The sequence below is a fragment of the Anarhichas minor genome, unplaced genomic scaffold (genome assembly GCF_050575085.1).
Source record: "Anarhichas minor isolate MPS153535 unplaced genomic scaffold, ASM5057508v1 ptg000010l, whole genome shotgun sequence".
Classification (NCBI taxonomy): Eukaryota; Metazoa; Chordata; class Actinopteri; order Perciformes; family Anarhichadidae; genus Anarhichas; species Anarhichas minor.
The window spans coordinates 16,072,501-16,088,796 of NW_027466456.1; the positions used below are offsets into that span (position 1 = coordinate 16,072,501).

At 41.9% G+C, this 16,296-nt stretch overlaps 1 protein-coding gene across 3 annotated transcripts in view; it reads right to left on the reverse strand.

The window, feature by feature from the left end:
• LOC142947031 (disks large homolog 4-like) overlaps positions 1 to 13,700 on the reverse strand; it is an 88,214-nt gene extending 74,514 nt beyond the window's left edge. For 2 of the 3 annotated variants that reach the window (XM_076088677.1, XM_076088675.1), the window contains exons 1-4: positions 13,410 to 13,700; positions 12,087 to 12,257; positions 9,252 to 10,077; positions 8,383 to 8,470 (exon numbers count right to left, since the gene is read on the reverse strand). In XM_076088677.1, the coding sequence (XP_075944792.1) occupies positions 8,383 to 8,470; positions 9,252 to 10,077; positions 12,087 to 12,257; positions 13,410 to 13,428 (1,104 nt within the window). In that variant the 5' untranslated portion in view covers positions 13,429 to 13,700. Of the gene's footprint in view, positions 1 to 8,382; positions 8,480 to 9,251; positions 10,078 to 12,086; positions 12,258 to 13,409 lie in introns of all 3 variants that reach the window. The other variant, XM_076088676.1, reaches the window with a different exon arrangement.
• Between the last annotated feature and the right edge of the window lie 2,596 nt (positions 13,701 to 16,296).

Consider the following 16,296-nt stretch of genomic DNA (forward strand, 5'->3'; position numbering starts at 1 on the left):
GACAATATGATGATATCATGGCGGGAATTGCTTCATCGCAGGTAAACAGAACACCATTACGTTACAAACTAATCTGCCCGGAATGTGTGCTTGCATGCATTTGTTTGGCCACTGCAAGACCTTACAGGTCAGGACAGGTTCAACTTTGTTTGCTAGACAACCTTGCATTTGTTTTGCTGGGGCCTGTGTTTGCACCCCTGCTGTGTCGCCTGGCTGGCCTAATTAAAATGAATGAGATGGCTGCCCTTTTTAAGTCAGTCTGAGCACTGGCCTTAGGTGTTGGCCAGTCTCTGTATCCAGTCGTTTGTAGTGTACTTGTAAAATTGAACTGTATTTAAGAGCAGCCAATGAGCCCTTTATGCAGCTGAACTAACAAACATGGCTAAGCCTATTTAGCACCTGAATGATTTTATAACAAAATAGGTGCATAAAGCATGCTACTATTTTCAGCTCTTTCCTGTAAATATTAAGGTAAATACATTTTACACACTACTAAAATAGGGTTATTAAACTCTCAGTCAGAGAGGTTATTAAGTTTTGATGTACTATTAAGACGACTACCAAACATATTTGCCAAAGAAATCCCGAGTCAGTATATTTGGTCACAGCTTATCACACATTAGATTTTTACTTCAATATTTGGTCAAACATTCAACACTTTATATGGTCTAAAACCACACCAGAGAATTTGTCCACATTGCTATCTATGTGAACTTAGTTGAGTTTTTTTTATTTTTACAACAGGAATATGAGGAGATGAGAGGATTTATGGGAGATAAAGGGCAGAGGAAGTCAAACAAGTCAGAGCGCACTCTTTAACCGAGGCTCTTGATGCTGACGGCTGGGCCATCTGGGCCGTCTTACACACAGAAACACAGACCCAAACACACACAGTAGTCTCTCTGTGGTTGCCTCCGACTTCTCACCTCTACTGGGAAACAAACAACACAGCATGAGCGAGAAGAGGACAGAGAGAGGGAAACATAGCACGAGAAAGCAGACAGTGAGGCGAGGGGAAACAAGCAAACTGACAGTCATTCTAAGGTCACCGACGGGGAACCGTCAGGAAATGTCAAAAAGTTGAATCAATCCACAACCCAAGACGACGCCCCAAGTTAAATTTAAAGCTGGTAATCAGTAGTGGTTCCAACAGATACAAGATAAAAGCCTGGAGGAGCCAATTAAGTCTAGAAGCTGATGCAGGTAGACAAGTCATATAAATAATGCAGTGACGCGAAAGGTTATTCTGAGCACAGCAGGGACTTGTCTTTGAAAGAAGTGCTTATGCACAAACTTACACATGTACAACTGTGTGTGTGTTCTGTGTAATGCATCAATAATTCATGAATAATTCATATACTAATCATGTTGCAAAGCTTCAAATCTCTCTGTACATTATATTTCTGGAAAGTGTTCTTTATTTACACATACATTTCTTGGAGGAACACTGTTTTGCATCCAACCCCAGTAAGATATTTTTAACAATATTATCTTGGTATCCTGATATTTCTTAATGTCTCATGGACGTGTGTTATTTATATAATTGCTTATGCATTTGTAATCTTTCAGAGTTAACTAAATGTGGGCTCATTTCAAACCAGTAATCCATGAGATCCTCTGCCGTGTGTGTTGGAGTTTATTTGTTTGTTGGCAACATTTTTGGTGCTCTACACTTGCTTTGAAGTTTTTCCACTGAACATCTTGAATATAATTACTCTTCAAACATTGAGGCCAACTACCCAGCGCCTCTATTTCTTTCAAATAAACATTTGCCTAAGAGTTATTCCCAGGAGTGTTAGAGTAAAGACTAAATGTAAGAGCTCTCATGAAATGATGAAAGTGATGTCTGACAATAAATATATATAAATACATATAAATATATGAAAACTCATGTATTCTTCCGGAAAACCAGGAAGTTATTTTCAAAGAGTCAGCTTTGGGTCAAGTGCCAGTCTTCCAAAGACTTGGCTTGTGTGATAAGCTAGCTGTCCTGAGAGTCCCTCTGTGTTTGGCAAGGAACAGATGGAGATGTACACACACACACACACACACACACACACACACACACACACACACACACACACACACACACACACACACACACACACACACACACACACACACACACACATACATTCATACATCTGGGATAGCCACAGGCGTTTTGGCTCATATGGCTCATAACATAATAATGTGAGGTTAAAAATAGAATCTAATGTCACATTTACAAAATCACACATCAAATAACTAAAATATAGACAAAAATAAATAAATAAAGAACTGAATAAATGAGATAGAAATGAGAGACAGAGCGAGAGAGAGAGAGAGACAGAGAGAGAGAGAGAGAGACAGAGAGAGAGAGAGAGAGAGAGAGAGAGAGAGGGTGCAACCTCATGAGCCTAGCAGGCATGCACTACATGTTAACATTAGTAGGTCAGCCAGCACAGAAATAACTACACTGTGTGTATGTGGTAACCTCATACACTAGCCAGTAGTGGCGGATTCTCCATTCTACACATGAACCAATCTCCATACATCAACATTTCAAATATGGTCACGTGATCAGCTTTAACCAGCTGTGTATTCAGTTTCCACATGAGTGAATTCTCCTCTCTCTCTCTCTCTCTATATATATATATATCTATATATATATATATATATATATATATATATATATACTGTATATATACACACAGTATATATCTCTCTTCCTCCCTCTCTAAAATGCTGTGCGGCAGAAAAGTTAGTGGTTTATCTCATTCATGGACTGTCATTTATTGAAAACTTTATAATTCCAAAGGACAAATAGCAAGTGTCAAGTCTCTGCAGAATTGAGCACACAACATGTTGATGTGTTTGTCATACATACAGTGCCACTATGTGGTAAAACACAGACACAGCAGTACCTGGACAATATGCTGTAAATATTATTTTTATGTCAATCATGTAGAATATAAACTTTGAATTTTTAGTTTTACCATTTTTGCCGACATTGAGAACCAAATGAAGAGGCTTATAGCATCGTGTGTTCTTCAAGAAGGTCTATATGAGCTGTAAGACGGCAGTAACAAATGGCAGTCTATGGATCTGGAAGTAGACTGGCTTAACGTATGTATTAAATGTATATTTAATATGAATTACTGTAGTCATTTTATTTAAAAAACATGGATTACTTGAATAGTTATTGATAAATAACAAGAGTTGGGCTATAGCCATGTAATGTCCAATTTTTGAATGGATGTAAACACACCGATTGTTGAAACAAGGTGACCGCAATTAACTAGGGCCAAATATTAAACAGCTGTCAATCTCAACAAATCATCATTTATACCGCAACTGTTGCATTTATACTAAAGCTCAGAGAATTACAAGAGGGACATTTTTATCTGTTTGACCCACAAGACACATGTAGAACGCACCTGATCTTCTCTCTAAACTATCGTGACAGGTCAAAGGCCACGGGTTCACAAAGCCGTGGTGAGTCGAAGCTTTTTAATTTCCCCCCTGAAAAATCTATAATAAGACTAAAGTGAACTGAACTGAACTCTTGACTGGGTGTTTGTATGTGTGTGTGTATAGGTTGGTATCTCTGAATGTGTGTGTGTGTGTGTGTGTGTGTGTGTGGCTCCTTAGAGATTAGTCATCTGCTTAATGGGATTAGCTGCTCTGTCTGTATTCAGGCATGACTTGGGCTGAACTATTTCATGTTAGCTTGCTCGCCTGTTTGCTGTGGTGGCTAAACAATAGGAGGTCACACAGCTAACAACGTCCTGTTCCTGTGAAAACAGATAAATGGACTTAGCTGTGGACAGATTCACGCTGAGAAACAGCTTCAGTTAGCAGCACTCTAGCTGAGGGTAAGGGTCCTAAATATACTTTGGATTTTCCCGACACATTATACAATCTTAGCTGAAAAGAAAACCTGAATATTAAAATATTTGAAAATGTTTAACTAAAACATTAATTCAATTAAAACAAATGAATTCACATATTGGGCTAGATGTATCAAATCTACCAATTTGCAAGGCAAGACAAACAAAAAGTGAGAGTCTAAGAAGCAAATGAGTCGAGCTAACATTGTATCTGGCTCTTTTGTGTCTCTTTTAAAACAGAGTGACATGTTTCCATGTTAGCGTTCTTTAGTGGATTTCTAGTGGACTTTCGTGTTTAACTGTCGTCAGGCTGGAAAGTGCAGAGAAGAAGTACTTGGTTAGCCGCTCCAGGGAATGGAGTGTTAGAAGGCAGATATCATTAATGTTAAAGTCATGATCTCTGGCCCTGGAATAATTCTTCCTAATTACGTCAGCCGGCCTCGCTGATCTCTACAGTTCAGTGAAACCATGAATCAGACTCTGCATCACAGTGTTTCAGAAGGATGCGACACACATCTTGTTCCAAAATAATTTGGAAAGCACCTCTAACACTGATACGTACGTGTGCCAACTTAACCTCAGGCTTTGGAAACAGGTTGATAGATAATATGTAAACTCACCTTTTTGTTTGATTTAAAAACTCAATCAAAAACCGTGTATGCAAAAACACAGAGCTAACAAAAGAATGCACCAAACTGTATGGTGTTTTACTTACAGCACACATCAAAAACACAGAAAACGGCCTGCTGGTCATTCATTACGGACGTTGATTTAACCTCAGCTGATCTCTACCGTGATTACAAGACTCATGCCAATTCCCTAAGTGAACCCCGCAGCAGGTGAGTCAGAGAATGACTTGTAATTAGAGTGAAGTGAAGATACGTTACATTGATTGAGGAAGAACAGTTACGATGGTCCATCTTCACATGTAGCCCTCGCACTGACCCGGTAGGTGTCAGCCCTACTACAGGCAGGGATATCTAAACACCTTCAGACTCTCAGTCCAATTCTTCACAACAGGTGTGGATCTCTCAACCTTTCGCTACGAGGGTCTCGTGAAGCCAGCTAACCCGTGACAGCAGCCCTGCGGTACATTGCTACTGCAGATGCGTAGCTCTGGGCTCAATAATCCTGCAGCTGCTTGGGAAGTTCTCTGCCTCCTCTGCTCTCATGCTTTCTCCGTTGATTAATTTGTCAGCCGTGACCCCTCCTCAGAGTTACATCACAGTGCCAGCTGGACAGCTGCACAGATGGATGGATCGGTGGAATGACGAAGCAGAGTTTTCCGGCAAAATCCAGTAAAATAACCCAGACACTTGTGCACTCACAGACTTGACCTCTCCTCTTCCTTCGCTCTTTGTGTGCGTCTTTTTTCAAGTCTATTAGCAGCCTAGGGTAAGCCTCTTAGGAGAGACTCTTGCTCTCTTGGAGCAGGCCAGTGACACTGAATAAAGCTAAACAACAATCACACACTATTAACCAGGGTGGGATTTAAGACGGGATGAAAAGAGGATTGGACACAATGGAGAATAGAGTAACAATAGAAAGTAAAATCTCCAAAAGCATAGACACCACTGAATATATTTGTCTGGTGTTTGAAAAAAAATTCGAGACACGTCATACAAACATTCAAAGCACCAACAGTTACATTCTCCATCCTGTACTCTCTCATCCTGTGCAGGGTCGTGAGGGGGGCTGGAGTCTATGCCAGCTCACACTGGGCCCGCTGCTTTTAAATGGGCCATGCATTTCTGAGCATGCACATATGTGCATAATGTATGCTTATGGTGATGCCAGCCAAGTGCTCTCTCCTGCCTTGAGAACAGTCAGCCAGTCAGTCAACCAGCGGATCAGTCAGCTAGCTAGTCTCTTGAAGCGCGTGTCCCATCAACCCAGTTTCCCGTCTCTCTGGGTGTCACATGTTGCCAGACCAACGGCTGAGCAACAGCTCGGCATTCCCATTAGACTCGCTTCAGTAGAGGACATCCAGTTCCTGTAAGATATCAACTATAGCCTGTTTATTCACAAACTACAGCACACCAATGACATCTGTCCAATAAGCAACCTGTCACCAATTTGATATGGCTAATTGTTAGCAGGTGCACTTAGCTTCCTATCATTTGCCAAGCCTGTAGTTTATCCTGAAATCCCCCTCCCCCAAAAGTACAGCAGGTCTCCGTCCCACTTTCAATTAAAATCATGCTATCTTGATAATCAGTTGATAATCAAAAAAATAAATAATCATGTGATGGATTCACACACTATTCACACACAATTTCAACATACAAATTACAGTGTTGACTGTAATTAATGGATGAATGCCATCATGAGGGACACTTATCACAAAACCTTGATAATTTAGAAGATCGATCTGAGGCTGTACGCCCACGCTGTCACACGTTTCCTCCGTCTTGCCTGCCATTCCCCTCTGCCCCTACTCCAGTCTGCTCTCTTCCTGTGTCTCACCTTGGTAGTGAGGATGCAGATGCAGTCCATCCTCACCAGTCCGACTGGCAAACTTTCATCAAAACATCTTCGAGCCGCAACTTCCACCACTCAGCCGCTTGTTGCTTTTGGTGACATCGCTCTGCCGTCCGTCCGTCTCCGTCCCCTCCTGCACACCCTCTTCTTTCATCCCTCGCTCTCTCTCCTCCCTTTCTCATGTCCTCTCCACCTGTCCTTCCATCGGAGCAGCCAGACAGGACTTCTCCGCTAATACAGAGGCCGTCTTCGGAAACATGGCAGCTGTCCCGGTGCACCTCCGCCCGCCCTCTTGTTTTCCAGCTGCTGTCTTCGCTTTATGGCAGCTGGTAGACACATTTTGCCCTCAAAGAGTGCATGGCTCAGAATATATATCCGCACACACGCAGAACACACTCTACACACACCGGAAAAATCAAATTGGCAAACATGCAGAGACAGGAGCAGAAACGCATACACATGGATGCACAGGCAAACACTCACACAGACAGACGTGTATGCACAGACATAAGCACACACACACAAATACTTATGCTACACACACACACACACACACACCACTCTCTGCCGTTTTATCAGGTCAGTCTCTGGCAGGAGTGGGTGGTTAGACTGAGTGAATATTAACAGCGGTATAGCAATGGATGCTCTACTTTCAACTTTGGGTTCAAGTTCAAGTTCCGCACGCACCCTGAAGCTTCACACACGAATAAGGGATTTCATTTCACTCACTCAGGATACCGGGCCTTCTCTAGATACACGACATCACCGACTGTGCTGTATTTACTGTACTATACAAGACCAGCAGAGCAGGGAGAGAAAGCTGGGTGGAAAAGGTCTCATATGAAAATGTCTTGCATGAAACAAACACACACATACACACAATTTTGCATTTGTTTCTGTTCCTGTCCTACTCTACTTCTGTCCAGCTCCACCCTCCTCTGGCCCTGGACTCATGATGCTCACTGCCGCCAACAGAGAGCTGACAGTCTGTCTGCGCTGCTTCATTTGTGCTAAATTAACACTATTATTGGGTCTCAATTACTTATACAGCCTTTCAATACAAATAATGCACAAAATGTGATTCACTTCATTTAAACTTTGGTCACTTAACACAAAAGTCCCTTTTACAATACAAGCAGTATTTCGTTGCACATACTGTACAGCACTGTATTGAAAGCTTTAGTACAAAGCAAAGTATGTGAATATCATCACAAGTTGTGAGATGTGGACAATCAGCAGCAGTGTAAGCCTGCGTTCAAACAGCGCAAACCACAAAGAAACCATTGCAGCGAGATCCCCAAGACAAAAACCAGTCGCATGAGCCCATCTCTGATCTCGTTCTGCTGACTCTACTGGAGAATAAAATGTGACCGAACTGAATTGATTTCCCTTGTCATATTATGTAATGCAATGTAAGCCAATTTCCAAAACAGCCAGCCTGCATAAACGATCTGCCCATCGAATTCTGCTCTCTGCAGCCACCAGCAGCCTTTCCATAAACTGGTTCAAGAGGAGTCGGGTAAAGATTTATCCAACCCTAATTCTGACAAAAGGACAGTCGTGACAGCGTGTATCTTACGAGCAATGTTTAACCGACAATGCAGCACCACAGGGTAGCACAGGGTAGTACTTACTAGCTGACGATAATCTCAGCAAAATAAAATCAAAATATGACAAATCAGAACATGACGAGGCTATTAGGACCATACAAACAGCTAGTACATACAGTATCTGCCACTTGACTATTTAAACGTCGAATGGGAGAAGTATACAGTGCATCACCAAACATGACAAGCTCTCAGAGGCACAAGGAGGAGATGGATGCTATATTTTCATTTAAAAATAGTTTATCTGAGACTCAGGAGAGATACGTAACCTCACTCCTTTTCCAGAATCATGCCGCCCTCGTGTCATCTCAAGGTTACCACCCAACAACTGGATCACCCATCAACTTCGGATAGAGGGCAATACATATCATACACTGCTATCAACTGTGGCGAGATTTCCAACACAATCGAAGCTGTCTTACCTTGTTGGGTGTCAGTGGGCTGGTAGCTGGCCTGGGGCTGGCTGGACCATGGCTAGGGCTAGTGCAGGTGACTTTTACTGGCCCGGGCCTGGTTGGACTAGGAACAGAGATGAAGTAAAGAGGGAGTCTGTGAACTCTGAAAACGGTCAGTTATTATACTGTGCTATTACACCTGAATTCCCAATAGCAAACAAAATGCAGTGTTGCATTATATCTGTCATTTAACCTATGCGACATACATTTACATTATGAAAAGCACGACGTTTAACAGCTGGCGTAATTTTGTTTTCAATTAAAAAATATTTTGAGGGATGAATAAATAATATTTTGAGCTATTTGTAATTAAGTAAATGCAAATTGTGTTAATTTCTATCAGTGAAATTCAAATAGGTGTGAATTAACCTCCATTCGGTTTGTTGGTTTTGCTGTGTTGACAACCAAAGATTGTGTAAATCTTATTAGAAATGGGTTTTGTGTTTTCAGTTTTGGTGGAAATAAATCGAAGAAATTAGATAGCATAGATAGCATGAGTAGCATATCTACAGTACAATACCTGACAAAGTGACGAAAAGGACCACCTGTAGTAACTTGAACTTCATCAATGAGAAATTACTGAAAAACCTATCATAGTTTGTGGCATACAGTTTATACTTCTACATCTGTCTCTATTCAAAGCAAATAACTGGTATTGTGACAGTGTCAGCACACTGTTTCATCAAATTGTGACCAAAGTCATACTTAGTCTTTTCTTTTAATTAAATGCTACTTCCACACTGAATTTCGCAGGGATAATTAATCCATTGAGTGTGTTAAAATATCAGTTGCAAAGTACCTTAATACAAATTCAAACATATGGATGTTGAACATACCTCAGATGAGGAGGACCTGTGGGGCTGAACCTTCCCTGGTTGGGGCTCGTTGGACTCCTGCTGTGAGTGACTTTGCCTGTGGCCGGGTCCTTGCTGGTCGCAAGAGCTGGAGAGACTACAGTAGCGTCTGTGACTCTGTTGAGACCTGGGCTGGTGCTAGGAGTGGTGCTGGTGGGGGTACGACTGTCTGGAGTGGCTGGAAACACAAAGCCTTGGATGGTGCTGGAGACGAGGGCCGAGACGCTCACCAGGTTGAGGTCTGGAGAGACAGAGTCACTTTGGGGATTGGCGTAGCTGATGGAGCTTTCTGAAGAAGCGTTAGAGTTGGTGGCAGTAAGGTGTGGCTTTGTTCCATTCAGTGATGCTCCAGGAGCTGTTTTTATGGAGCCGGTGGGGGTCCCTACGCCATTCACCGTGACTCCGGGGGATGTGGCATTAGAGAGAGAAGAAGGCACAGGAGTCTCTGATGCCAACGATTTGGAGGCTCCAGGTTGGTCAGGAGGGAGAGGAGCACGATACTTGACCTTGCCTGCCTCTGACTGAGGTGTAACGGACTGTGTTGTAGGGGAAGATGGCTTTGACGTGGATGTCTCGGATGGGAGTGGAGCAGCGTGGGACTTGATTGACTTGGGTTTTGGGGACAGGGGTTTTGGCTGGGATGGTCCTCCAGAAGCCTGGGGGCTCAAGGGACCAGAGGAGGGCTGTGGCTGGGCTGGGAGCTCCGTTAGCTGGTTGCTAGAAGGAGTGAGGTCCCTTGGACCGCCTGTCTGGTCCACAGAACACTTGCTGTCTGCGAGGATGGTCAACTCGTAGTACTCCTGGATGTCTGAGGAGGAGGAGAGCAGAGATTAGAGCCGTGATGAGTGACTGAAAGGGTTTAGTGGATTAGTAAATGAGGTACTGACACATTGAAGGGATAGATTAATGAATTAATAGATTCAAAACGGTATAAGTGAATGACTAACCTATTGCAAAATAAAAACAATGAATGATAAACTGACTAAATATCATCAAATATCATGCTCTGTATCCTTCTCCAAAGGATACGGAGCAGTAGGGCTAAAACGATGAGTTGATGAGACAAAAGTTAAGTTCCAATTCAATTGATGATCAGTTAATCACTCCGGACATTTATCACGGCAAACACTTTCTAGTTTAAGCTTCTCCAAACTCAGGATTTATATATCATGGTAAACTGAGTATGTTTGGGTTGTGGACACTTCATTGAACAAAACAAGAAAATGTCACTTTGGGCTCAGGGAAGCTGTGATTGACATTCTTTACATTGTATAGACTGAAAAAATGATCGAACAGATTTATCTATACTAAAAATAATCATCCATGTCTCCTAATATCACTACTGTATAATGTGCATTGTATTCAGACACAGGCTAATTGAAGCTGATCACAAAAGAAGGTCTCAGCTAATACACTGCTGACCTCTAGTGGCAGGACACTGCCACCATTGTTATGTACAACAGTAGCTCCTGAAGAATTAAAAGAGGAATAGTTCGTTCTACCGTCATTTCCCGTTTTAGAAGTAGGCACATCAGCGACTGTTACGACTAGAGGCTTCACTTCCCCCTCTCCGCATGCACAACTGACTACACCAAAGCATACACCTGGTTGCGAGCTCAGATAAGTTTGGTGGTCATTAAAAAGATGATGAAGAGGAAGAAAAACAGATGTACAGTACGTGGGAAGAGGACAGGGAATATACAGACAGTTGGAGGAGGATGTGTAAAGAGAAAAGGAGAAGAAGGTAAAAGGGAATTTAGCAGGACAATTCATTAATAAATGACCAAAAAAGAGGCGTCAAGGATGGAAATTACAAAGTACAGTGACACAAAATCACCTCCATGGACGAACAGTAGATATTCAAACAGGATTACATGATGTATGAAGTCAAGACACAACTTTAACAGCAGAAACAGCTTGATTAAAGGTGAAAGTCTCAAACAGGAACTCGTGTTTAGTGAAGAGCACACACACAAAACAGAGAAAGGAGTGTTCCCGTGAGAACTAAAAGGTGTGGGCGTGGCGCAAAGCAGGTGAGATCAGGGATTTAGAACCAGTTTGTTAAACCGGAGTGTTTTCCTTCATAACAAGCAGAAGAAACCAGTTACACACAGACTGTTAACTCTTGGGAGGAATTCAAAGTTGCAACACATTCTCTAAATGTATGCAGGCTTTCTACAAAGGGACCTGTGTTTTCTGCAGGCTACATCACGCCTACATGTTTGTGTTCTGATCTCTGTTTTCTGGTGAACAGTCATGTGATGGCACAAGATCTTGGAGACACCCCAAAAACTAATTCTAGAGCTTGTTTCCTCTCACAATAAGTCCAGCGCTCTGTCTGCTGGCCTACAAGCCTACCGTCTCATATAGCCAAACCTTCTAATCTTCATTTGTACAAGTGCAACTGTCTTTGCGTCTTCATACACAATCCCAAACACATGGTAGTGTTGTTGTGGAGACCAGTACAAGAACCAAGCTAAAGGGTCAGTTCACCCAAATCACAAAAAAACAGCCAACATCTACGCAGACAGTCTGTTTTCTTTGCCATGGGTTTTGAGAAAATGTAATGCAACATTAAAGTACGCTGATTTAAATACCTACATCTCTGGTATGTACTGTGAAATGTAGTCTCGGGCAGAAACACATAGAGATGCCAAATCCAAGCATCAAAAAATGAAAGGAGAGTCAACAGGCTGGTTAGAAGAAAAAAGCTACAAATAAATCGAACCATGTCTTCAAAATCAACAGCTCGTGTTGTAACACCGGGTATAAATGGAAGTGTAGAGGAACAGTGAACAAACAAACAGCTATCCTTACCAAGCAGAGCGCTGAAGAGCTGACTTTGGAAGACATTGATGACTCTGTCCAGAGACTGCTGCAGCTGGGAGTCTTCCTCCACGTGGCCCTGTCTGGTCCGGCTCTGGTTCTGCTGTCTCTGGTCAAGTTTGGCCCGATACTGCTGGAGAAGCTCCAGGGCTCGCTGAGCGTCTGAATACAAAATACACAGGTAGATAATGACAGAAAAGGAGACGTACAATTCTCCAGGCACTCTTAAATAGAGCAAGGATATTAATGTACATTAAAAGCCTCTAATTGAGGATTACTATGGTTAAAAGCGGTGTCTGGTTCAGGCCTCACAGGGTCTCCTTCAGGGTTAAGTTAATAGGAGACAGATTGATAACACCTGGCTCCACATAGTGGTGCCAGAAGAATGTTTTATTTTCCCTCTCTGGCTCAACTACTGCCAGTTTTCATTCTTTGGCATCTACGTTGAATTGCAAGCTTGACAGCAATTCAAAATGAATCAGTAAATCAGTCATTTACGAGGATGTAGCAACTGCTTGCTTGAGAAAGGTGAATCAAGGTGCATGTTTGCCCTCAGTATAACATAACAATAAAACTGAAAATTGGAATGTTTAATGATATTTTAAGTCATCTTAATTATAAGGGTAACAATTCCAAATGCAGCCTATTTATGGCAGCTTATAGTGATCTGCGTAATGGTCACAACAATTAAGGTTATTAGGCTACTATGGCGTAATGTAAGTCTGATGCAGAAGGACATGAGGGCAATAATAGATAATAGATAATAGATAATAATAGAGCTTATGGTGTTAATAAAGAAAGGTGCAGACCACATTCCAGTCTCTATGGCACTCTGAACAGCTGATTAAACCGGAAGCACTGACAGCCACACTGAATGGCACACGGCACTCAAATATTGATTGTATCAATAGCCACAAATATCAAGCAGTGAGCTGAATTCCCTCTTTCTCAGGTTTGCATGTCCCGACTAACAGATTGTAGGAAAAGCAGATAGAAAATGGAAATAAAATACTACTTGGTGGATATACATGTGTACCAAGTTTAACTCAATGTCTGAAAAACTATTCAAATATCTTCAATAATGATCTGAGCGTTTCATGCGCGCACTGATAAACCATTCAGTGTTAAATTGCACGTGTTTCAGAGAAGTTTCGGCGAAGAAAAGCCCCTCGATGAGCCAACGTGACAGTACAGTATTGTTTTAACTGGTGTATTCGATATAGTTTCTTAACAAAATATCATACGTGGAGGTTTAGCAATAGGCCTACTGCAGAGATAGCAACAAAAATAAAATAAAAAACAATGTATGTATACCTTTCTGTCGCACAGGCATGGTGACACACTCGGTCCTCCCGGGGCTTGCGTCGGTGTGTCGCTGTGACAGAAGTATCTGTTCCTACAGATGTGTGCGTCTGTCCCGGGACAGCCGAGCCTCCAAAGTGGGACACCAAAATGACAGCACGGCAGTCTACGCCGACCTGTCTTTTCATCGAAAGAGAAACTTTAAAAGGAGTTTGGTCGTCCCAAGAAAACCGGGACAGCGGCGGAGAAAAAAAAAAGAAACGTTGATATCAGACGCCGACCGCCGTCGCAGCGTGGACTTAGTACCCGGAGCTTGTTTTTGTTGTTTCTCTCCTTCTCTTTCACTGTAACTCTTCCTCTCTGTGTCGCGTTGGTAAAACTAGTCCTCCATTTCTTCATTCAGGTGACTTGACTCCAAACGCTGTCCGACCGGTTCTTAAACGGGATGAACACACACACACACACACACACACACACACACACACACACACACACACACACACACACACACACACACACACACACACACACACACAGCGTCCCCAAAGGACACGCACACACATGCAGTCGGCTCTAAACACCAGGATTGGTTCTTAGTATCTTCTAGTAGCTATCCGCTGATCGTGGCATTGTCATGTTAAACAGCTATATTGTGTGCAGTGGATGACAGCCCGGTTTATTCCAGGGCCAAAAGGTCTGCTGGATCTAGCCCACATCTAATCCACTCAAAGCTAGATTTATAAACTCTGATTAGTCTCCCAGAGGAAGTTATGTGCAGCAGCTCCTCCCATGATCCCACTGTTTTTAGCTGCTACTGCTAAATGATAGTTGCCATATACATGCTTTGACTAAATTTAATGTTGAACTGACTTGTTGGCTATAACAGTAAACATGTATTTTGTACGTCTGGTCTGTATGGTCTATTTATGGTGGCCACACACTAAAATACTATCACAAACTGTTTTATTGTGTTGAGTAAATTGAAGGTGTATCCAACCTAGGCTTGTCCCCATGTCCAAGCCTATCCATGTCAATTACCAAGGCCTAAGACAATATGTCTATTTGCTAATTATATTTCATACAAAGTGAGAAGAAAAAAACAAAAGTAAGTTAGTGTGTCCTTTCGACCTTTTTGGTTAAACAAGTATTGCACTGCAGAAAATCACAAGTTAGATGCCTTGTGTTTGCACACAAGCTAACAGTTAACAGCAAGTTACGTTCTTTACAGCCTATATCTTTTGATAACAGTGGGCAATTTCATTATCTCAAACATGATACAGTTTGATAAAATAAATAACATTTCATATATATATATAAGATATGTATGGGAGGTAAGACATTTTCACTATAACATTTTACAGTAGACTATTGAGTCTTGCTAATGTAACGTTTGTGTGTTTCCAATGCATGTGCTGTTTATTAGGTTGTTTCCATAGCACACTCAAGATCATTTAAGAACTAAACCATATAAAACCACAAATAACTGTTTAGCCTAATAATGAAATAGTGTCTAATAAACGTTTGGCTAATGTTTTGTTTTCCTCTTATCACTCCAGATACAACAGTGTTTAGCTAATGTGAGCTAAATTAACTGTACTGGAGGCTAAGAGAGGTTAAAATGTTCAAAATACAACATGGTACAACAGGTACATTTGCAGGTCTTGTTAGAAGCCGTGCAGTTCCACTTTTATTGGAGCTAAGCTAACTGGTTACCGCTGCTTCCACCCTGAAGCTTTAAGCCCATTAAGCTAGGCTTAATACACCCCAGACCTACAGTATCTCTAACAGAGAGGAAGTTGGTATTTATCCTCTCGTCGAACTCTGGAATAGAAAGCAAGTAAGTTAAAGGAAGTTGATTTCCTTAATTGTGGGAGCGTGCCCTTTATATAGTCGTCTCAATGACACCATGTCTCTTTGATATTTTATGACACATTAGTTTATCTCCGTCACAATGTCAGCTATCATACCCTTGACAGCGGAGATGATAAGCAGTGTGCAAAGACAGAACAGCAAAATCAGAAATGCGAAGTTCCTGCATGACACACATTAGTCCTGCATGATTGACACAAAATTCCATATGTCTGTGTATGTCTGTAGACAGTAGAGCGACATTTCATCAGCAAACACACACTCACCACACACACACACACACGCATGCACAGGCAGCAGCCGAATGCAGGTCATGGACTCGGTCTCTGGTATTGTTATTGATCAGCTCAAGAGCTTATTGACAGCTTTGCTGGGTGAATAAAAAAGCTATTGCTTTGTATCTCTTACACTAACACACACTGATGCCAGCATAAATTATGAGCCAGCGTAGGGGGGGGAAATGTATGCATGATTGTGTCAGTGGGTTGGTCAGTCAGCACACAGAAGTATCTTTTTCTCGATGCGTGTGTGAGTGTGTAGTATTATCCTCTATTGTTAATTGTCGGCCTGTAGCACAGTAAGCAGAGTTGTTCTGCAGAGGGCACTGATGCCAGGAGAATAGTGGGGAATGGTACAAGACAGACACAGGGCAGAGAGTTTATAAACCAATGATGCCTTATAATCCAGTCACGCATCTTATTAGATATACCACAATAAAAGCGGCAGTGGTAGAAGTACTCAAATCCTTTACTTGAGCTGCTATACTGCAGTGTAATATTCCATTACAAGTAAAAGTCCTGCATGTAAGTACAGAAGTTGCATCAGCAAAATGTACATAGAGTCAAAGGACTTGTTCTGCAGAAAAAATGCTTGTGTGAGTTTTATAGGTCTATTTTTATTATCATAGGTGAAATTCAGAGGCAAAGTCTCACTGTGTGCTGTGCTGTATACAATGTGTGACAATACAAGTTTATATTTTAATGTGTAAGGACGTTTTACTAGTTACTGTTTGATGTGGAGCTGGCTTGTA